Source organism: Trachypithecus francoisi, unplaced genomic scaffold (genome assembly GCF_009764315.1).
Source record: "Trachypithecus francoisi isolate TF-2019V2 unplaced genomic scaffold, Tfra_2.0 Lachesis_group14, whole genome shotgun sequence".
In the NCBI taxonomy this organism is placed as follows: domain Eukaryota; kingdom Metazoa; phylum Chordata; class Mammalia; order Primates; family Cercopithecidae; genus Trachypithecus; species Trachypithecus francoisi.
Genome location: NW_022681459.1, coordinates 49,419,453 through 49,442,035, shown reverse-complemented (window position 1 = coordinate 49,442,035; position 22,583 = coordinate 49,419,453). Strand labels below are relative to the sequence as shown.

Sequence of the window (22,583 nt, the reverse complement as noted above, 5' to 3'; positions counted from 1 at the left end):
GCAGTCATGGAAACTTGGGGAAGTCATTAACTTCTCCCTCTGCAATGATTCTGTAAAATCTGTAAAATGGAATGGTTTCTGGGGGTTAAATAAGCATGCCACAGTTGGAACACTGTCAGTCGTGCCAGACGCTGACTATTTGTCTTCATCAAATGAGGACAGTGGTATCCCACTATGTGGTTCTCAATTTAGTAAAAGGAAAACATGCTTTATGCATTGTTAGTAAAAGAAATATCTGAATATCCCTGCCATGGAAGAAACGGAGGGACAAAAGAGAGTTGGTAGGTCCACTGGGAAGGATGAGTTCAGTCCCTATTTTATAAACAAGGAAGGGAAAGTGTGATGTGTCTAGGCTTTCATTCAAGTCACAGTCATCACGCTTTACTGAGAGTGGGACCAGGGCTCTGGGAGTTGCTACGGTCAAGTTACAGACAAAAACTAACACTTGTAAGACAGGAGAGGAGCATTTACCTACAAAAGCAGTCAGAAATGTATATATAACTACATTTGGTGAGCAAATGAAAGCTGCCAGACTCAGAAAAACGGAGATGCTAATGGAACTGACTTCAGTAACCAGGGTTTTCTATGGAATTCATTGCCCAGGGTGACTTCCAATAAAATCCCCACCCACCTGCATTTTTCTCAGGAATAGAAAGCTCAGGCAGCCCAAGACGAATAGTGCAGTCATCATAGACAGGCAGGGTGGCCACAAGGTGGGCAGCAGCAGGGATGGGCATTGTGAGCCATTGGGTGGGTCTGCCGAGTGGGGGCATCGTGAGCCAGTAGCCTGACTTGGTTGCTTCCTGGTAACCAGGTGACATAGGAGGCTTTGTGGGTACAAAGCATCAGCCAGAGCCAGCAGCCTTCAGTCAGCAGCTAGTAGTAGAAGGAGGAGGAGCTCTGACCTCATTCTCTCGTGGCAGTTTTTGTGCCTCTTGGTATTTGTGTGTGTCTTTCTTCTTTAAACAACACAGAAGTTAACCACCTTCATAGACCAGCCAGTTTGAGAGGTGGCGGCAGAGTACGGACTGAGGCTCCGGGCCGCCTGGGGTCACACCACTTCTGGAAGTGGGGGACCACCCAAACTAGTGTGGCTGCGAGAGCAGTGCAGTCCGTTTGATTGAAGACTCAGGCGGGAGGGAAGAGTAGTGAAGGTGCCCTATGGGGGAACGAACTTAATTCTTGTATGGGCCCCAGAGGTGGCCTCAGCTGTGACTTCTGCAGGCTGAACGTGGGACCCTGTGATGAGTCTGAGGTTCCTGAGGCTGTGGCAGCCATGGCACCAGCATCCACCGCTGCAGAGCCTGCCAAATTGGATTTGGGAGCCACGGAGGTCCATCCCCACAGCAACCCAAAGATCCCCAAAGGTAAAGAAGCCATGGGTGCCATTTGCTCTCTGGCATCTCTCTGGCCCCCACCGCCCCCACCCCTTTGCCGTCCCTCCCCCTCAGAGACATCCTCAGCTTCCAGCTCCCTCCTGCCCATAGCCGGCTTTCCCGGGGCTCGGCATGGGGGACAAAGGCTGGTTCTGCCTCTGTCTTTGTTGTTGAGCCTTCTCTGTGGAGGCCGTTTCGGTCTAGTCCCTCCCTTTTCTCAGTAAAATTTCAAATCCTCCAGTTTTGGAGTCCCCATGCCATTCTCTATCCTTACCTATGCAGCTGGTCTGGGCCCGAAGTGAACGAGCCAGTTAAGGGCCCAGTCGTTTCTTTTCTCCCATTCCTTAAGGTAAGCTAATAACTGGGGTAAGTCAGACTCAAATATGTGGAGAATTCTGAAATTCAAAATAGAGTGTGCCACGGAAGAGGTTATATGGTATTCTTAATAGTAAGTCCCATTGTCAGAAGCTGCTTTATTTCTTCCCATTGTAATTTGAACAAAGAAGGAAAAAAAATTAGGGGACATGCTTCAAATGACTACGAAAGGTATGACATGTTACAGCCAGAGCCGTAAAGAAGTTGTTTTTGTTTTGGTTTTACCCAAAGGAGTTTAGCCATGGAGCTCTCATTACTTTAAAATTCCCACTTTGACATGAATGTCTCTTCAGCCCTGCTGCAGTTTAGTCCCTATTTTATAGACAAGGAATGGAAAGTGTGATGTGTCCTAGGCTTTCATTCAAGTCACAGTCATCACTGTTTACTGACAGTGAGACCAGGGCTCTGGGAGTGGCTACGGTCAAGTTAAAGACAAAAACTAACACTTGTAAGACAGGAGAGAAGCATTTACTTACAAAAGGAGTCCGAAACAGACTCAGAAAAACGGAGATGCTAATGGAACTGACTTCAATAACCAGGGTTTTCTATGGAGTTCATTGCTCAGGGTGACTTTCAATAACCCGCTCCCCCGCTCCGCTGCACTTTTCTCAGGACTGGAAAGCTCAGGCAGCCCAGGACGAATAGTGCAGTCACCATAGACGGGCAGGGTGGCCACAAGGTGGGCAGCAGCAGGGATGGGCATTGTGGGCCATTGGGTGGGTCTGCGGAGGGGGCATCATGAGCCACTAGCCTGACTTGGTTGCTTCCGGGTACCCAGGAGACATAGGAGGCTTTGTGGGTACTAGGCATCAGCCAGAGCCAGCAGCCTTCCGTCGGTAGCTGGGAGTGGAATGAGAAGCTGTGAGTACCCTCTCATGACTGTTTATTTGTCCCTTGGAGCTTGTTGCGTTCCTTTGTTTTTGAAATAACACAGAAGAACCCCACCTTCACAGACAAGAGAGAGAGCCCATCTTATTTGTTTTTAAAAATAAGCAAAAATGTGAGGGGGAGTCTTGTGAGGATGATGGGAGGGGCTTCCAGAAAAGAATATCTTGCATGGAATTCCTGAAATGGGAACAAACTCATTTTGGGCAAAGAACAGAGAGACACAAGGGTGAAATGGACTGCACCGCTCTAGCAGCCACACTAGTTTGGGTGTAGCAGAGTGAAATGAATATGATGGGTTAAGGCCTTGTGCACACAGTGAGCACTGACAAAGAATATGGACTTTAGTTGAGATGGGAAACCACTGGAGGATTATAGCCTGGGGATTACAGTTAATTCTCCAAGAAAAAGACCAGCGGCTCTGTGAGAATATACTGTAATGCAGGCAAGGGTGGAAGCAGGGAGACCAGCTAGGAGGCTGGTTGGGTAGTTCAGGTGAGAGTCAACAGTGAAGAGACAAACAATAATGACCTGAAATAGGCTGACTTGAGAATCTTTAGATTCAAGTGAATCTAAAAGATAATAAAGTGGTAAATAGACAAGTCACCGAAAAAGAAATGCAGATGATACTTAAACACATCTTCACACATAAGAGAAAGGCAAATGTCAACTCTACTGCAGTGTCTCTCCTATTGAGGGAAATTCCAAAAACACGGCAATACATCCTCTGGTTTGGCTGTAAGGGAAGTTGCATTCATATAGTGGTGGTGAAAATGCAAAATGGCTCGACTCCATGAAGGGGAATTTGGCACAATCTCACAACCTTGCAAATACATTTAAACCGGAAACCCTACTTGGAGGCGTTTTATCCTGAAGGTATACTCCATAAATATGAAACAACGTATGCAGAAAGTCCTTGTCGCACTGTTTTCCGTAGCTCTATATGGGAAATAACTGAAATGTCTAGTAAGGGTCTATTAAAATTAACTGGTACTTCCGCCTAAAGGAGAACTATGGAGCTGTAAACAAGGGTAAGATGTCTTTTTACTGCTACCGAGTGATTCCCAAGATAGGTTCCACAGAAAAGGAAAAAGGGAGAACACGCAGTAATATACACAAAAGAAAGCAGGGGGAATAATGTGTGATTATTAAAACAAACAAAAAAACAACGCTGGGGAATTCTTGATGATGGGACTGTTCTCTCCTTAACTTCAGTGGGTAGCCGAAGTGCGTATTTTCTCAAAATATTATTGTTTTGTGGTTTTCTAAAGGATGTTAACTGTTTACTTTTGACCTTTGAGTTAATTTGAGAAAGCTTTACTTTGTAATTGATTGTGGCTTATGTAGCATATAGACTGCTTTTACATATTATTTGATCCTCTCAATGGTTTAAGTTAGGTGTAATATGGGAATTTTACTTGTGTTACATGAGAAGTCTGGTTCTAAGTATAAATTGAGTTTTTTGAAGTTTGAAAAAATAAGAGTCAGATCAAGAATGTAAATTCTAGACATAGGGCATATAAAACTAGGATTTATTAAAAGGTGCATATGGGCTGCTTTGGATACTACCTTTTTAAAAAAAACTTTCCTTTAGTTTATTAAAGTAGTGAAGCCTCAGGATTAAAACAGTAACATTAGATAATGAGAAATCAAATGGAGATACTTGTAAGTCAGTAATGCTTTTCATTTTTAAGAGACAGGGTCTTGCTTTGTCACCCAGGCTAGAGTGCAGTAGCATGATCATAGCTCACCGCAGCCTCAAACTCCTTGGCTCAAATGATCCTCCCACATCATTCTTCCACGGAGCTAGGTACACAAGAGCTCACCACCACACCTGGCGAATTCTTAAAATACATTTTGTAGAGAAGAGGCCTCACAATGTTGCCCAGGCTGGTCTCAAACTTGTGACCTCAAGCAATCCTCCTGCCTTAGCCTCCAAAAATGTCAGGATTACAGCCATGAGCCAGCACACCTAGCCCACAAATGTTCCTAAAAGTCTGAAAAATGAAGTTACATGCTGTTAAATCTATCAATGGATAACAATATACTATGATATGTCAAATGTCACAGCTCAGTCATGGTCACTACAACATTGATTCAAACGTAGAACAGTTCAGGCAAGTCTGAGAACTGAGAGGGAAGTACTACAGGATTGCTTTGGAAGCCAGAATTGGGATTGTCAGAGCTGGGAAAGCAGAAGCAAGGCGTGAGTGTGCACAGGACTGGGGCACGCAGCAGCTCCATGGTATGCTGGGTGTCCTCTTACCTGGCAGGCCACCTCCAGGCCAGCAGATGAGAATCACCTGATGGGTGGAAAGAGTGGATTTAGGTAAAATCTCAGACTGTGCATCGCAACTGAGAGAAGGTATGTGTTTGTCTGATGGGACATAACGCTAATCAAAGTGACAACACAGGGATAATAGAGCAGGTGAGTAAATGCAGTAAGCCACCTGCCACCTCTCCAGGGCATCAACCATCCCAAAGAAATATTGGGGCAGCAGGATTTGACAAAGCTTGTGAGAAGAGCTCTCAGTTCAGGGTCCAAGGCATGATCTAGAGGACTCGGGTGTTGAGGGACCTCTGTCCCCAGGGAAACAATTACATTTTTGCCCCAGATCTTCATGCCTCACTGTGGTAACTCTGGGCAAGCCACTCAAAACGTCTTAAGTTTTAATTCATTGACTTGGAGAATACGGCTTGTAGCCACTGCTCTGCCCGTCCCTCGTGGATAATTTGGGGATCAAGGAAATGACAGATCTCTTTCATGAGCTGGAAAGCATCATGCCCATGGAAACAGTGAAGTCACTTTCCACCCTCCCCTGCCTGAGAGCCATACACGCTCCGTCTCTGTATCCAACCACTACCAAGTATCTGGACAATTCTTCCAGACATTGAATGATTGAACACTTCTGGGCATTTGCAAAGCATGAGTCTTCTTAAGCCTTTATCTGTATCTCATCGTTTTTAGCCCAATAGATCTTAGTAGGTCTGAACTGAGGCACAGAGGGGTTCATTTCACTCTCCCAGGTATGTGCAGATTCTAAGTAGGATTTGATCCCAGGCCATTCTTGGTGACTTGGATCTGCTGCTTTTCTGTATTGTCTCATCTAAATAAAGGTATCTGCCTGCACAAACAGTCCGTTTTAAGTGCAATGAACCTTGCAAAATCCTCCTAGAACCCAAATCTAATTCAGGTAGAGTTGAAAAGCAGACGGTAAAAACTGGGATCAAAAGTTTCATCTGGGAATAAGTTGCTACTAATTTCTCTGCTGTCCTCTGCCAGCAACATTTCAAGCACTGTATTTATCATAATATATTTCCTAGGATCTAAGAAGTCTGCTCTACCTTGCAGATTTGGCCGCCCGTCCCAAGCGCTGGACAACAAAAATAGGGAGACGAAACAAAATTTGGCCTATAGAAAAGAAAGATAATGTGGAAATTAAATCATTAAGTTCACTTAAGCAAATCCTTCGACACCAAGGAGAATGGTCCGGCAGCAGCTCAGTCTATGCTTCAACCGCCCCGCTCCATACACTCCAGCCCCAGTCCACTTCCCTAAGGTTCCTTGTGGGATTCCTCAGCAACACCAATGCACTGACCATCACTCTATATTCTCCTAGGTTCTGATGAAGATCTGCAGGAGCCTGCACATGGTGGTGTGGAGAATATGAAATCAGAACTTGTAAGACGTATTTCTTTCTCTGGAAATTTTTTTTTGGTTTGCTTTTTGTTTATTCTGGGCTTCTAGACTATCAAGTGAATATCGTTTTTGACTGCCATCATGGATCAGGCTTCAGTTGGTCATGGACTCTAGCGACTGGTCACAACACACACAAACACCAAGAGACACAAAAACTGCCATGAGAGAATGAGGTCAGAGCTCCTCCTCCTTCCACTACCAGCTGCCGACTGAAGGCTACTGGCCCTAGCTGAGGCCTAGTACCCACAAAGCCTTTGATGGCAGTCAAAGGACGGCATCACTTACAAATTGTTTGGTAGTGAGTGTATTTCTCAGTAGCTACCTTTTCTCCCTGAAAAATGGTTTTGTATTTGCCAGCCAACATGGACACTTGCTAAATATTCCCCCCAAAAAACCCACTGCATTTTCCACAAGCATCCTCTATGCTTTCTTTTGGGGCCAGTTACCTGATCACTGTTTTGTTGTTTTTTTTTCTCTTATTGCAGAGAAAGTCGATCATCCAGTCTCACCTCTGTACGTATTCTTTTTTCTTTAACAGCTTTATTTAAACGTAGTTGACATGCAAAACAATGTACCCATTTAAAGTAGGTGATTCAGCGTTGTTAGATCTACTAACATTCCCACATCTCAGAATAGGGAACTGAGGCACAGAGGGGTTCATTTCACTCTCCCAGGCATGTGCAGATTCTAAGCAGGATTTGATCCAGGCCATTCTTGGTGACTTGGATCTGCTGCTTTTCTATATTGTCTCATCTAAATAAAGGTATCTGCCTGCACAAACAGTCCGTTTTAAGTGCAATGAACCTTGCAAAATCCTCCTAGAACCCAAATCTAATTCAGATAGACTTGAAAAGCAGACGGTAAAAACTGGGATCAAAAGTTTCATCTGGGAATAAGTTGCTACTAATTTCTCTGCTGTCCTCTGCCAGCAACATGTCAACCACTGTCTTTATTATAATACATTTCCAAGAATCTAAAGAAGTCTGCTCTACCTTGCAGGTTTGGCTATCCTTCCCAAGCGCTGGACCACAAAAATATGGAGATGGACCAAAATTTGGCATGCAGGAAATAAAGGTTGTGTGGAAATTAAATCATTAAGTTCACTTAAGCAAGTAATTCCAGTTTACTGGGTGGGTGCCCTGAGCTTCTTGCAGCCCCTGATGTAAACAGGGATAAAGGACATATGAGACTGGTCCGGAATCTGAGGCAGAGAGTGATGAGGAGGCTGTGAGTTTGGGGTAGGGAGGGAAAAAAGGGCCTGGCTGAAAGGAAGGCAGGGTCCTGGGCTCTCTACAGTCCAGCCTGGGAAGGACAGAGCCCAGGGAGGCCCAAAGCTCCCTCCTGACACCTGCACAAAGAAGTGTAGTCTGGCCAGACAGTGCTCTATAGACTGCTGTGGGGTTGGGGAGTGGCTTCTCCTAGGTACAGGACCTCAGGCACCTGCAGGATGCAGGGCTCCAGGGTCCCTCGGATGCCTGTTGATGGCTGTCCTCTGAGGGGGTGTAAATTGGCTCGCTGGGTACCCACAATGGGCAAGGCACTTGCTCCAGTATAATGCACTAAACACTGACAAATCCACACCCATTTATGATAGGCACAATTACAATTACTATCCCCATTTTAGAGCTAGGGAAACTGAGACACTGAGCAGTTAACTTGACCAGGCTCTGTAGATAAACAGTCAGGGTGGAGCTGGGGTCTCAACACAAGCAGGCTCCCTCCACAGTGTGAGCTCCTAGCTACTGGCTGTCCCACTGCCCTTGTCCAGCCTCGGCTGTCTGGGGTGGCAGTTGTGCCTTTGGGCTGCAGTTGAATGACCAATTGCCTTTTCCAGACTGGCTCCCCGCTGCCCCACTCCCACCAGCAGCCTCTAGGTCCCAGAAGCTGATAATGGTGTGATAAAATGGGCTTTTGAGAACGGAGACAAGGGTGTGGGTGAACTGAAAAACGCTGAACAAAGGGGTTGTCCCCTCCTCATCCAGGGGAAACCATTTCTAGGAGCTGACCCAAGGTGAGCAGGCCCCAAGGGGCAGGCCAGCATGTGCTACAGGGACATCTCAGGAATGTTCAAGCCCCACAGTGAAGCATTTTCCCTAACGCGGCCTAGAGAAGTGATGGAGACCTTCCTGTGCTTTTCTCCTGGACCTCCCCAGGAATGTGCATGTGAGGTTCCAGGGCGAGCCTTACTACGGACCAGGCTGTGAAACTGGGAGCTGCCTTGAGAAGACATTCCTCAAAATGTTGCCAAAAAGAGTAGTGTTTATTTCCATGACTGAAGGGGCTGCTTCTGTCCTCCTGATCAAGGGGATGCAGGGGACATGCTCAGAGAATCAGCGACCACCTGCCCTGGACCTATGGAGACAGGCGAGGGTGGCATTGCTGCAGCTCCCCAGGGAGGCCTGTGCAGCTGTGACACCACCTCCATCACCCACTTGAGGGCTCAGCGGCTCCATACTGATCCCCATGCCCCTCACCCCACTCTCTGTTGTTTTCTGAGGAGGGTTGGAGGCATTCCCTAGCCAGGCGCTGAGGACTGTCCCTTTGTATTAGGAGGGAGCCTGTGGGTCTTCATACTGCACTCGAGGAAGATGAGATATGCGTCCCTACAAGGGCTTCCCTCCTGTGCCGTGGCCTGCCTGTTCCCTGACCTTTGCCTATTTCTTCTGTCCTTGACTATTTTAGATATGGTCTGTGGCCTGGAGGCACAGCAGGGCCCCACAGTGGCCCCAGCAAAGGCAATCGAGGTGGAGGAGCAGATGTATGGGGAGTCACAGAGGTGCTGGCCCCGGGAGAGGCCACCGAGGAGGTGGAGGCTGCTGAGGAGGAGGGAAGGTTCAGAGTGGGATGACGTGTCAGAGAAGTACCCAGCCAACAGCTAACTGAGCCTGATGCCTGAGCAGTAGGGAGTTTTCCCTGGACAGTGGGTCCTGGGGTGCGGTTCTTGCTCACCTGGGAAGGATGTGGAGTCTAGTGAGGATACAATAGTGGCCCTGAGAGGGGCATCAGGGAAAAATGAGGAGTGTTTCAGGAACCCTGCTGTGGGCTAGAGGCAGAAAACCCTTGAGCCCAGGCCATAACCAGACCAGGAATAGGGCTGAACCTCCCAGTCGCATCCATGAACTCGGTTAGAGGACCATTTATTTGGTGAGGGGTCTATGGTTGTGCCATCACCAAGGGGCATGAAAAGGCTGGAAAAGGGAATGCTTCCGTGTTGTTTTCAGTTTTAAAATGCACATTAGCTATAAAAGCTACTGGCAAGTCCTGCAGTTGGAAAACAGTTAATTTTATATAACCTTTAAAGTCAATAATTCTATTCACTGTCCCAACCAACTTAGCAAGCCCTAGAATGCTCCTTCAAGACACTGGTGTTCATGTCGCTAGTGCTGGGATGTGGGGTGAGGCTAAGGCACACAGGTGATCCACTGTGATTAAATGGATCAGGCTCAGGGTTGACACCAGCCAGGCCAGGGACAGATCATGGGGCTGAGATCTTAACCTTGAAGAGTATCCAATTCTAAAGACAGGGTGCAGGGTACAGTTAGTGTATGGTTATGGCTGGAGCCATCATGGCCAGCCTGTGTGAAGTTAGGACTCAGGTGGACTGGGTCGAATGAGAAAGGTGCCATCCCCATCACAGAATGGGCATCCATTGGTGGTCTGATGGAGGCTGTGTCAGAATCCTATTCCGTTAGGAATTGGGGCCAGGTCACACTAGGTCAAGGCAGGGTGAATGTGACTTGAGGGCTACAGGCAAGAACAGGCTTTCACGAGACTCAGCTACCCTAGACCCCAACTCACCAGGCCCTACTCCCTCCCTCACTCATGTGGCTCAGCGCCCCCATGTGACAAGGCCTTGAGCCAGGAACCCTGCAGAAGGGAGGAGGGAGGGGAAGGCCCTGGACTCCAGGAGGCTACAGGAAGGGTCATCTAAGGACAGGGCTCCTGAGTCTGCAGGACACGCTCCCTTCCACATGAGAATCCCAGAGGGGACGAGGGGCAGGGTACATAGTGTAGACCCCTGTCCTATGACCAGGTAGCTGGAGGGCAGCAGGGAGAGGACAGCAGAAAAGACCCTGTAGAGTAAGAGAAGTCCAGGACAAACTCTCTGGTCCTCCAAGGCCTTTACTCCATAGGGAGGCTCCGGGACCCAGATTTGGGTAAAAGAGACCTGAAGGGCAAAGGCCTGAATCCCTCAGAACGGAGGAGTCAGGTCACAAATATGCCCAGCAGAGACCACAGCAGAGGATCTAGGAGATCGGGGGGCAAAGGGATCCCAGATTCCCTGCCAGGATGTGAGGAGGTGGCAGGGGCAGACGACTGAAGGTCCCCTGTGTGTGTGACAGGTCAAGGCCTAGGAGGGTCTCAAAGCAGGCAGGGGCCAGGCTCTGGCGTTCTCAGGACTGGCAGATTGGTTTCAGGAACACTCTGAGGCACCCTCCTCGGGGACATTGTGACTCACATCTGAAGTGTCCTGCACTGGAACCGGGGACCTGACCCCTGCCACACACCGAGGTCAGGGCTCCCTCCGTGGAAGCTCAGCCTCTCATGTCCTGTCCCTCCTACGCCCCACGGGATAGCCGAAGGCCACCCACACAGTCACTCTGTTTCTGCCCTCCTCTGAGGAGCTCCAAGACAACAAGGTCACACTGGTGTGTCTCATCAGTGACTTCTCCTCAGGTGCTGTGATGGTGGCCTGGAAGGCAGACGGCACCCCCATCACCCAGGGCATGGAAACTACAAAACCCTCCAAATAGAACAACAAGCAGTACGCAGGCAGCAGCTACCTGAGCCTGACCAGTGGAGGTCCCACAGAAGCTACAGCAGCCAGGTCACGCATAAAAGGAGCACTGTGAAGTTGACAGAGACCCCTGCAAAATGTGCTCAGGCCCCTGACCCTCACCCCATCCATAGGGTCCTGGAGCTGCAGGATCCCAGGGCAGGGGTCTCCTCTCTCATTCCAAGGCATCCAGCCCCTCTCCCTGCATCCAAGTAACCCTCAATAAATATTGTCAACTAGAAATCCTGTTCCATCTCATTATTTTTTATCTCATGTTCAATTTGCAACCTCCAGGAGAGGCTCTCATCTATCTGAGGCATCATCCAAAGAGGCCCTTCCTCACCTGGTCACCCCTTCCCTCCATACTCCACTGTAGCCTGGAGCCCCGCATGGCATCTTGCTCAGGCCAGGCAGATCTTGCAATCCCCCCCACCCCGCCCCCGATTCTGATGACAGTGACCCACCGTGCCTCTTCTGGTGGCCCCAGGATCCTCCTGAGAGAACCCAGTAGACCTGGCTTTCTGCACTCTGTTCACATTCTGTCCTGGGCGCATCTTTCTCCTGCTTCATGCCTGAAGTTGGTCATTAACCCCAAGTGGACTGGTTCCTTAAAGTGGCAAGTGGGATTTAGAGATCACACTCGGGCTGCTACTCGCACAGCCCTTTTGAGTCAGACACCCCGAACACACCCAAAAGGGACACGAGACCCAGAGAGGGCGATTGGAGTTTGCTTCCAACTTCTCCCTGGAGGTGGAGGCTGGACTTTCTTACTAACACGTGGCAAGACCCATCCCAAACTAAGACAACACCAGGGAGGATGGAAGGGAGAACCCTGGAGCTGTGTTGTGGCCAGATTGGACCTTCCCATGGCTGCTGAGACTCTGGGACAAGTTGCCCCTTCTCTGGGGCATTGGGGACACCTGAGGATGCCTTCCTGCTCTTACTTTGTGGTCACACCAAGAGATCAGGGTTACAATAACCCTGTAGTGTAGAGAATTCCTGTTCCTTTCCATGCCACTCCTTAGGGAAGCAAACGCCCTCCCAGGAGCCCATTCCCATTCCTGGGCCACAGTCAAAGGGAAAATCTGATCCAGACACAAACTTCCTTGGGCCTCTGCATTTCCAGATGTCCTGTCATTACGTGTGTGAGGGCAACTCTCCCATCTCAGCTAGAGAAGGGCAGGCAGGGGTGTGGACACTCTGCCAAGCCAATGCCCTGTGTCCCTCCGAGGATTCCATCATTTCAACAGTCCGTGAGCCTGTCACAGTGTTTGATGTTCAGCATGTTCAGCATCAAACCTGCAAAGGGTTTCTTAAACAGAAAGGTTTACTAAAGTTCAGCATGACTTTTCATCTAATGCCAAGTTAAGATTGCCTTTCTTTGTCTGAGACAGCAGTGTTGCTTTATCTTTTTTTCTTTATCAGTTGAATTCAGATATGAAAACTCGATCATGTACATTACAGATGTTAGTGACAGTTTCCTCTTGGGGCTGGAAGGAGAGTCTCTTACCAACTGATCCCTAATGCAAGAGGACACTCACATCTGGGAGTGTCAGGTTCTAAGCTGTTGATAGGGGGCCTTTTCCTCCGTTGCAATTTTTCCCCCTTGGGTTAAGATTTTTGCATTTGCCAACCAAAATAGATGTGAGAGAAACATCCCCCAGAAAAAGTGTGTGTCCTTTGGCACAGGTAGGTTTTCTCTGCTCTTGCTTTTATAGTCCCTTGACTTGACCACCATTTCCCATCTTGTTTTTACAAAGCCACCAAGAAGGCCTGCATGAACAGTACATAGTATGAGCTGATTCTCACAGTGTTTGTTTTTCTGTAATTGCAGGTAGTCTCAGAAGAAAAAACAAAACACACAAAAAAAAAGAAAAGAAAAATCGTGCGTATTCTGGTAAAGTCACTGGACCAGATTTTGCTGAGGAAAATCTAGATGATATGCCTGAGGGGTCTTTCTTTCTGACTTTTAGTCTAGAGAGCCACCCTGACTCTAGTTTTCTGAGGGGAATGAGGATTGGTGGTGTGACAGGAAAAAAATATTTTCTAGGCACAGCACTATGTTCATGTTTTGACAAGCAGTTGTGTTCCCTCTCGATGCCATGTTTGTGTGCATGGACAGTGGGGTGTGTCTATATGTGAATTTAAGTGGTGTGATTGTGTGCATGTCTGTGTTTCCCCTAGAGTTATATCTCCCTTACACAGCAAACCTGCAAGTGTCAGCTTCCTCCATTAATAATCCCTTCACCATGGCTCCCTTGGGCATATCTGTCTTCTAGGTGGGTGTACTACAATTCAGTTCTGATGATCACCACACAGTCTGTATCTGATCCTACAAGTCCAGGACAAAACCTTCCACCTGACTGCCCTTACTTGAGATACCAGCTGCACTTTACGGATGTGCAGGCCACTATGAATTCAGAGATTACCAACACTGCCACCCTAAGACTCAATAATTCACTAGAAATACCTCACAGAACTTAGGAAAGCACTACATTTACTATTTGCTTATAAAGGACCCACCTAGGGCAAGGTGTATGGGGGGAAGGTGGTGGGGAGCAGGGTCCTAGAAGCATAGCTTCCACACCCTTTCTCCTGGGAGTCACAGGGTGTCTTCCCTTCAGCCCATCAATTGTTCACAAACCTGGGAGTTCCACTGAGCTTTGGTGTTCAGGGTTTTTATTGGAGTTTCATTGTAAGTAGACATGATTGATTAAAGACTTGGCTATATGACTGAAGTCAGTCTCTAGTCCCCACCCCCACCTTCCTGGAGGTTGGTTGGCCCAAACAACCCTCTCATAACGTGGTTGGTCTTTCACTCTCATCCATAAGCTGTCCAGGGCCCACACTGAGCCCCCTGATTGGCATAACAAAGGCAATCTTATGCAGGAAATTTCAAGGGGTTTCAAAATCTTGTGACAAGAACTGAAGACACAGACTGGCTATATTCATTATTACACTTCAGGATGTATGATAAAATTTATCAAATTGTACACTTTTAAGTATGTGCAGTTTATTGTATGTCAAGTATAAAGCAAAAATAAAATTCTAAGCCTCTCAACTGACTGGAGAGATTCCCCTTCTTGGCCAAGGACATTCAACAGTAAACCTGAAAAATTAATTCAAGACATGATTGTCCCGACCTGCAGGACAGTCAACACGGACCCTGGAAGGGGGAGTGGGAATGGAGGAGACAAGAAAACCGGAGAAACGGAGGCAAGACAAATAGCCTGATCAAGTCTCGTTTAATGGTGGCGGTGCAATGCCTTATATAGGCTGGCAGGGGAAGCGGTTGGGCCGGGGCGGTGACGGAGGGCCGGGTTTTCTCAAATTACAATTGCGCATGCGCCGTTAATTGGTATTTTTCCCGGGCACGGAATTGCGCCTGCGCTGTAGGCTGCATATTATCCTGGGCGCGGAAAAAGTTTGCGCGCGCGCGGGAAAGGTTGGCGCGCGCAGAAACAGTTTAGGTGCGCGCGGGAAAAGTTTAGGCGCGCGCGGGAAAGGTTTAGGCGCGCGCGGGAAAGGTTGTTAATGAAGAACCCGGAAATGTGCCATCTTGTCTCCGCTTTGCGGAGATCAGGCAACCGAGGTCGGCTAATTCCGGGCCTCAGGGCTCCGGACACATGATGGGATTGGGGATGGGGGTCAGAGGTGCCTCATTTTACCCTCCTCCCTTTGGAATCAGGCACAACTGACCGGCATTACTATTAAAACATAAATCTTAAGACTGAAAAACAGCCTCTTTGTAGCAATAAGATACTAAATTCCAACCTGACACTACTATAGCATCACATGACAGACAGCAGGTCCTGAAAGCAATCTAAGTATTCCAAAGTGTATCTGACATATTTAAAAACGGCCCTGGCAAAGCCGTCTCTTGCAGGGAAAATCTACATCCTATAGAGACTCCCCTTCCCTTTCCAGGTCTTTTCCTAACCCAGAAGAGTTTAAGAGTGTTGCACCTTTTTAAGTTTGATCAGACACGTTTATCATCTATTCTCTCTGAAGCCTGCTATCTGGAGGCTTCAGCAGCACAATAATCATAATCTCCATGAGCCCTTATGTTAACCCCGACATTCCTTTCTCTGGATTCCAGGTCTTTAGATAATAGCTCTTTCAACCAATTGCCAATGAGAAAACCTCTGAATCCATCTATAAGGTGGAAACCCCTACTTTGAGCTGTCCTGCCTTTCTGGACCAAATCAATGTATACCTTACGGGTATTGATTTGATATCTGCCTATAACTTCTATCCTCCTAAAATGAATAAAATAAAGCTATAACCCAACCATCTTGGATACACGTTCTCAGGACCTCCTCGGGCTGTGTCATGGGCCTTGGTCACTCATATTTGGCTCAGAATAAACTTCCTTGAATATTTTACAGAGTGAGACTCTTGTCGTTGACACAAGTATACATCAATAAACAAGGGAAAAAAATACTGTCACCATCCAGGAAAATGTTCACAACGTTCTAGAAGAAAAGCTGTGTGCCAGGATTCCTATTACTGGCTCAACAACTTCCATTCATAATAATTTCACTTCCAAGTAGGCCCTGACTGTTTCTTGTGGAAGTTTGATTGATCGTAGAAGAGAATCCGTAACTCCTTAGGTGACTTATGAGAAAAAAGAGGCTTGAGAATGTGGACAACTTATGCAGAGTTGCGCATCCAGCAAATGGAAAGGGAGTCCCTTTTAGATTCACCCTGTGATTCCCAATCCCATGCACTTTCTTCCCACCTTTACTTCCTGGGAGAGATCCTAGACTTCTACTATGAGTTTGGCATCCATTCGGATTTTTAATCCTTGTTCCTGAGTTTCCTGGCCTAGGGCACTTTCCAGGACAGAGACTGGAGGAATCTCAGAGCCCCTGTCCCCTCAGATAACTTTTAGCATTTCAAGGGATATTTTCCAAATGGATGCTTCACTCCTGTACCTCTCTCCGTATTCCCCAAAGCATTATTATTACGGGAAGCCTCAAAATCAATTTTCACCCCATGTTAAAAGCAACGAGTCCTAGCCAGGGCTCCTTCCTTTTTCAGGGAGCCCCGAGTGCAGTCATCCACCACCACGAGTTCCAGCAGGAAACTGGGAAAGCAGGGGTCTCCAGGCCTCTAGAGTCAGGTACATTTTCCTTTAGCTTCTCAATTGAGGTCTAATGTTTCACTGAAGAAAATGTTGCCAGGAATATGAAATCGCATGCCCATGTGGAAAATCTGCCTCCCATCAACTATGGCAGCCATGGCTTCTGTGTGGCAGGGCAACACACACTATGTAAAGTGACAAGGGGCTTCTTCAGGGATAGAGCATCAGGGTGGGCACATGGCTTCCCTCCTGAGGAGGAGGACATGGTAGGTTGTGCACTGCAAGGTGGGGAAAGATAAACACGGCCGTGCAACAGAAGACTCCTTACTCCAGTTTCTGCCAAACCTTCTGGGTGAAATAGGTTCCTGCTGGCTTCTGAGGGCCTTTGCAAGGAAACAGGATTCTGGCTTCAGCAAAGGTAAAATGAGGCAAATTATGGCTTGAGGAACCTTTGGGATCATAAACACCATGTGAAATGCTTTGTATTTTCATAGAATTCCATTGCCCTACAATTGAGCTCTTAATATTTTTCCCCACAAAACAAAAAGATGAGACCGCTCAATTGCAAAAGGGTAACTTTTTCCACAGAAACATGCTTCTCATATCAAGATTCTCCTAGAAATTTTTCTTCTCTAGAGCACAGTTTCCCAGCGGTGCTTGAGAAAAAAAACCTGAGGTGAGAGACCAAATGCTAAAATGAGTGACACCAAGACCAAGGGCTCCAAGAACCCAGAGACAGTCACCCAGTGAGCTCTGCGGGAGAATGCAGGGCTCAGGGCTCCGGGCTCGACCTTTAGAGGAGAAAATACAGAGTGGCAGATGGATGTCACACACTGCCTGGGCCAGGCAAGGATGAGGATGGGGGAAGATGAATCCCAGGATTTTAATCTCGGGATAATTATCACATCATCATCCTGAGTCCAGTGATTTCTCTGCTCCTTCTAAGTGGGAAAGAGCAAGGAGTGGCTGTTGTGGCTTGAGTGAGCTCAGCATGGACATCTCTGAAACTTCTCAGGAGAGGGGGTTCCTTCCTGCTGAAGCTCTGTGACAGGAGCTGGGGGCTGGGGTCTTCATCCTCCTTTGTGACAAATCAGGCTTTTCCCATCATGGAAGCTAATGAGGGGCAGAGAGCAGGAATCAGGTTTCCAGTCCTCTGAGCCAGACTGGGAGGACGTAGGTCAGCAGGGACAACCTCAAGGTCAGCCCAGACACAGAGAGGTTCCCAGGCCCGATCTCCCTGGGCCTGGGCAGGGATCACATTCTTTCACCTGCTTCCGGAAGTTGCCTGTCAACTGCCCTTGTGTAGACAGTGCCAGCCAAGGATTGTCCAGCTCAGAAGCACATTAAAACTGAAGGCTGTGTGGCACCACCTGGCCACGGCGTCTGCACTCACTATAGCTGTTGGGCAGGGGGGTGGGCACCAGCTCCCATGCAGGGCCGGCTCAGCAAAGTGAGGGAGGCTGATCCCAGAACCTCAGGTCATCTCTGTTCCTCCCTTTTACGGCCCAGAGGACATGCATTTAAGAGTTTCTCTGAAATGGTCTTGGAGTCCTCAGGCCCAAACTGTGTCCTGCCACTTATGGGGAGAGGAATTCTGGCCATGGCTGGTTAGTGTGAGGGCAGGAACTGTGCCCTTGCATTTCCTCTCATCATAGCACTCGGCCCTGGGCAGCCCGTCTTAGGCCCCATGAAGGTCTCAGGAACACACCCTTTAGCTGGGCTCTAGTCAAGCTTGAGTGGGCAAAGGTTCCCTCCTCACCCTGTCCAGACTGTGAGACCTCACACTGGGAGAGGTATTTTCCCAGGGTCTGACCCAGGTCAGGGGAGGTGAGGGGTGTGCCCCTGCTTTGATCCGGTCTAGACAGGGTCTGCTCCTCCCCTCTGTGTGCAGGTGCACTCCCTTACCCCGACTGGATCCCTCTGGGCCCTCATGCTGTCTTCACTGTTGTGTCGCCAGGCCTCACACAGTGCCTGGCCCTTGTGCAGGGGCCCAGAAAGCGCCCATACATGAATGATTGGATCAGAACCGCCAACTTTTCTGCAAGGAAATACCTGGGGAGGGGAGTCATGTCTTCCTCATCTTTGTATCTCTAGAGCTGCACTATCCAGCATGGGAGTGTCCCTACCTGGAGGTGCTGTTTATAACTAATTAGTGCAGTTCATTAAAATGAGACATTCCATTCATCAGTCACACTGGCCACATTTCCGGTGCCCCAGAGAGTTATGTGCCGCTGGCCACCATATTCAACAGCAAAGAGAGAGCATTTCCAGTTGCACAGAACGCACTCTTGGGAAGCTGCTGGAATGGGGTCTCTTCACTGAACTCATCTAATTAAGAAGCCTGTGCATCAAAGTTGGAATTTCAGGTTAATGAGACTGGAGGTGAGAGCTGTAATCCAATAGAAACGGGGAAGTGGGAAGATAAAGGCGGTAGATTTGGGATTGTGTTTAGAAATATTTATTTTTAATGCTGGAGGCTTTATCTACTAGTAGCTTTATTTTACAACATTTTATATAAAAAATATATAAATATAAAAAGCAGCCTAAACAAAGGCAGGCCTTGATGGACTGTTCTGGGCACTACACTTGGTGCGGTGGTCGTGTGTCCTTCCGTAGAAGCCCAGGGATCCCGGTAAGTTTCTCCTGGCTTCCTGGCCCTGTCCTCAGACTTCCTTATGGAAAGTACCCCGCACCTCTGTTGGCTTCTCCCAGCTGTCCTGCTCTGCCCCCCACCTTCTGAGGATACTGCCCCACTCATTCTGTGCTAATCATGTGTCTTGTGCTCAGAACATACATGGAGTAACTAGTTTCTTTCTTAAAACCTGATGTGAGGTGTGATTCCCATCCCCACCCACAGCACACTGCTAGGGTGCTGCTGACATTCTGTGTGTTGAACTGGGAGTTAGCAACAGACATGTTTATAGAAGTCATAAGGCTGTACACTTCCTATCTGTGCACCGTACCGTAGGTAAAATCAGCACCGATTTAAAGACAAAATATAGCAAGAACAAAAATTTTTTTTTGCCACAAAGCCAACTTTAGGCACAGGTTGCTTTCCTCTGATTTCTACCCAATGTTTGAGGTAGAAAGAATGCCAGGTCTCCTACATACTCTTCCAGAGGGTAGATGTCCGGGGACTCATCCACGCTGCCTTTAACAGATCAAGAGACTCTTGACACCACCTCAGCAATGAACACTGCGGGGAAGGGGAATGAACCTCAGGCCAAAGGCTCCTGAGTGTGTCTACCAAAATCTGATGCCAATCTTCAGCAGAGTCTCGATTCAGAGATGTCTGGAAGAGCAAGCAACTGAAATCTCATGGTGGAATGTGCATGGGGTTGATGAGGACAGGACCACTGGCTGTTTAGGTGCTCCTGGGGTGAGCGGTGAGGAGGGACAGTGCCACTGGGTTCGTGGAGTGTACATTTGGTGACAGATAGGAGGCAGCCTGGGTAGTCCTCAGGAAGGATCCTGGGGTGGGGGTCTCTAGGCTATGGCAATGGACAGATCCCTCTAAGAGGAGATGAACTCTGCCCCTGCACCCACAGGGTCTAGGTAGGAAAGAGGAGTTTGTAGAGACTGAGCTTTGGTGAGGAAGGACGTGAGCAGGAAGGCGCCCGCTCTGTGTTGGAGCAGCCATTACCATACCTTTTCAGCCAGGCCCGAGTCCGGGCTGCTCAGACAGCTGCTCAGACCTTTAGTCCATAAAATCTTGAGAGCCTGTAGGTTTCTGTCACTGAGTCACCCAAGCACCAGCCCAGTAGGCCTCTTCCCCAGTTAATTCACCTTCACAGCTCATAACTTTGTCAGTTGCAGTGAAGCTATTCTTTGTGAGGCTGTGTCCTGTGGGTGTGTCTGGCTTGTGAGTCCTGATCTCTGAGCCAGCTGGGAGTCAAGCAGGCCACTAGTCACTCAGGGTAGTCGCTGGAGCACTGGAAACCTCACCTTGAGGCAGCTCACGGTGTGAAGGTGCTGGGGGAGGAGTGACACAGATTTAGACAGCCTGGTTCTTCAAGGGACCTTTGTTTGGGGTCAGTGTGCATCATATTTTGGGCAAGAGATTAAAATACTGAGGCAGAAACCTGGCCCAGACACCTCCTGCAGGACATCACCTTTCCCCAAAGCAATCTTAGGGCAAGAGGATTTGGGAAATGGAGTGAGACAAGCCCTGGTTCGGGGGATCAGGGAATGATCTAGAGGACTCTAGGCTTGGGGATCTCTATCTCCAGGAAATCAAATACATTCTGAGCTCAGGCCCATCCCTCCTCAGTTTTGTGGCTCTGGGAAAGTCACTTCACCCCTCCAAATTTCAGTGCCCTCAACTGTAAAATGTAAGTTACAGCCCAGCTCTACCCACCCCACAGGGCTCATGTGAGGGTCACGAGATGACAGCAGATCCTCTTGAAAGGCTATAAGGCATCCTGCCCATATAAAGGCTGGAAACTGACCTTCCACATTGCATGACTTGTAGCCATCCAAGCTTCCTCTCTAGAGGCAGCCATTGCTACATGTCTGCCTCATTCCTCCAGACATTTCATGTTTGAACACTTCTGTAGCACTTAGGAGGTCATTCTTATTCAGGCTTAATCTGGATCTGCTTAGAGTAAGTTTCACAACATAATGCTAATAGGCAGGCCCCATTAACATCTCCATATCACATGGCAGGGAACTGAGCACAGAGAGGTTAAGTCACTTTCCCAGGGTCACACAGCTTCTAGCTGGTATCTGAGCCCAGGCCATCAGGCACCTTCCTTTTGCTCTGGGTCACTGAGCTCAACTGCCTTCTTGAATTGCCTCCTCTCATTAGAGTAACATCCCCATGCAATCAGCCCATTGTGTATTTTAAGTGCCGACCACACTGCAGGACCCCTCCTCCTAAGCCCAACTTTGACTCTGTCTCTCCCTAGGCCGCTGGTGACCACATGTGTGACCTGGGAAAGATGAACACGGGCCCATGGTCTCCTGCCAGCAGCCTATCAACAGAGGTCTCTACTTGGAATGTATTTTTCTCAAGCTCATGGCTCATGGACACAACAAGAGATCATGAAAGATTCAAATCCAGGATATGTCAAAAAATTGATCTGGGGTCAAGGAAACTTCCTGCCTATCCCCAAAAGCATCTCAATCAGCATCTGAGCAACAGCAGGGGGAACCTCAGATATCAACCGCTGCCAGCTTCTCCACTGAAGGGGCTGAGGACCTGAAATCATCAGGAGATTGGAGTCATTGTTGTGGTTTATAGAGTAGGGCCTGAGTCTTGGTAGGAAGCGCCGGAGCAGGGAGCCGCCCACTCAGAGCTGGGGCACTTACTACCCCTTCTCAGCCAGGCCTGAGTCCAGGCTGCTCGAGCAGCTGTTCTGGTCAATAGGCACTGAGAGCCTGGCAGCTTGTAGGCTTCACTCCCTGAGCTGCCCAAGCACCAGCCCCACAGGCCACTTCTTCAGTTAAGGGATCTTAACTGCCCAGCACCCTGGTTTGGTCAGTTGAAGGCGAATCTGAATCTGAGTCCAACTGTCATGTGGGCAGTTGGCTAGGAACATTCTGCATTCCAGGTCAGTTGGGAGTCAAGGTGGCTACTGGTCATTCAGGGTGGTTGCCCGACCACAGGGAAGTCTCCCCACAAGGCAGCTACAGAGTAAAGTCGGGGGGAGACAGAGACAAATTTGGACTCCCAAGCCTTCAACAGGGCTTCATTTGGGTGAAAGTCTTGCATTTTGGGTAAGGGGTTGAAATGTAAAGCCGGGAGTTGAGTCAGGATTTTTTTTTCCTTCAGGTTCCAGGTGCTTCAGGAGGCACGGCTCCCGAAGGTGCAGACATGGCCAAGTCCAAGAACCACACCACGCACAACCAGTCACGAAAATGGCACAGAAATGCTATCAAGAAACTCCTCTCCCTATTTAGACCCCTAGATCCTCTGGTGTGGTCTATGTTGGGGAGATTTGTGACCTGACTCCTCTGTCCTGAGGGATTCAGGGCCAGGTCTCCCAGTTCCAGTGCAGGACACTCTACACACCCCACAGGATAGCAGAAGGCCCTCTACACAGCCACTCTGTTTCTGCCCTCCTCTGAGGAGCTCCAAGACAACAAGGTCACACTGCTGTGTCTCATCAGTGACTTCTCCTCAGGTCCCGTGATGGTGGCCTGGAAGGCAGACGGCACCGCCATCACCCAGGGCGTGGAGACCATCAAGCCCTCCAAATAGAACAGGAAGTACACAGCCAGCAGCTACCTGAGTCTGATACCTGACCAATGGAGGTCCCACAGAAGCTACAGCTGCCAGGTCACACATGAAGGGACCACTGTGGAGTTGACAGTGGCCCCTGCAGAATGCGCTCAGGCCCCCGACCCTCACCCCATCCACAGGGACCTGGGAGCTGCAGGATC

At 48.6% G+C, this 22,583-nt stretch overlaps 1 protein-coding gene across 10 annotated transcripts; it reads left to right on the top strand.

The window, feature by feature from the left end:
• The first annotated feature begins 773 nt into the window (after positions 1-773).
• Positions 774-22,398, top strand: LOC117096193 (uncharacterized protein C22orf42-like). Of its 10 annotated transcripts, XM_033233241.1 has the most exons (5): positions 774-1,367; positions 6,257-6,318; positions 7,336-7,410; positions 10,909-10,976; positions 22,273-22,398. In XM_033233241.1, the coding sequence occupies exons 1-5, from the start codon at positions 1,187-1,189 to the stop codon at positions 22,331-22,333; spliced, it is 447 nt and encodes a 148-aa protein (XP_033089132.1). In that variant the 5' UTR covers positions 774-1,186; the 3' UTR covers positions 22,334-22,398. The 10 variants fall into 10 exon arrangements, 4 of the variants coding, with proteins under 4 accessions (XP_033089132.1, XP_033089135.1, XP_033089133.1 ...); XM_033233244.1 differs by lacking the exons at positions 10,909-10,976; positions 22,273-22,398 and adding an exon at positions 11,014-11,349; XM_033233242.1 differs by lacking the exons at positions 10,909-10,976; positions 22,273-22,398 and adding an exon at positions 8,490-8,792.
• The last annotated feature ends 185 nt before the right edge of the window (positions 22,399-22,583 follow it).

Coding starts and splice junctions, on each gene's coding strand:
- LOC117096193 (XM_033233241.1), top strand. CDS start 1,187: ATGGGCCCCAGAGGTGGCCTCAGCTGTGACTTCTGCAGGCTGAACGTG. Junction 7,411..10,908: donor TTGGCATGCAGGAAATAAAG/GTTGTGTGGAAA, acceptor TACGCCCCACGG/GATAGCCGAAGGCCACCCAC. Junction 10,977..22,272: donor AGGAGCTCCAAGACAACAAG/GTCACACTGGTG, acceptor TCCTCTGAGGAG/CTCCAAGACAACAAGGTCAC.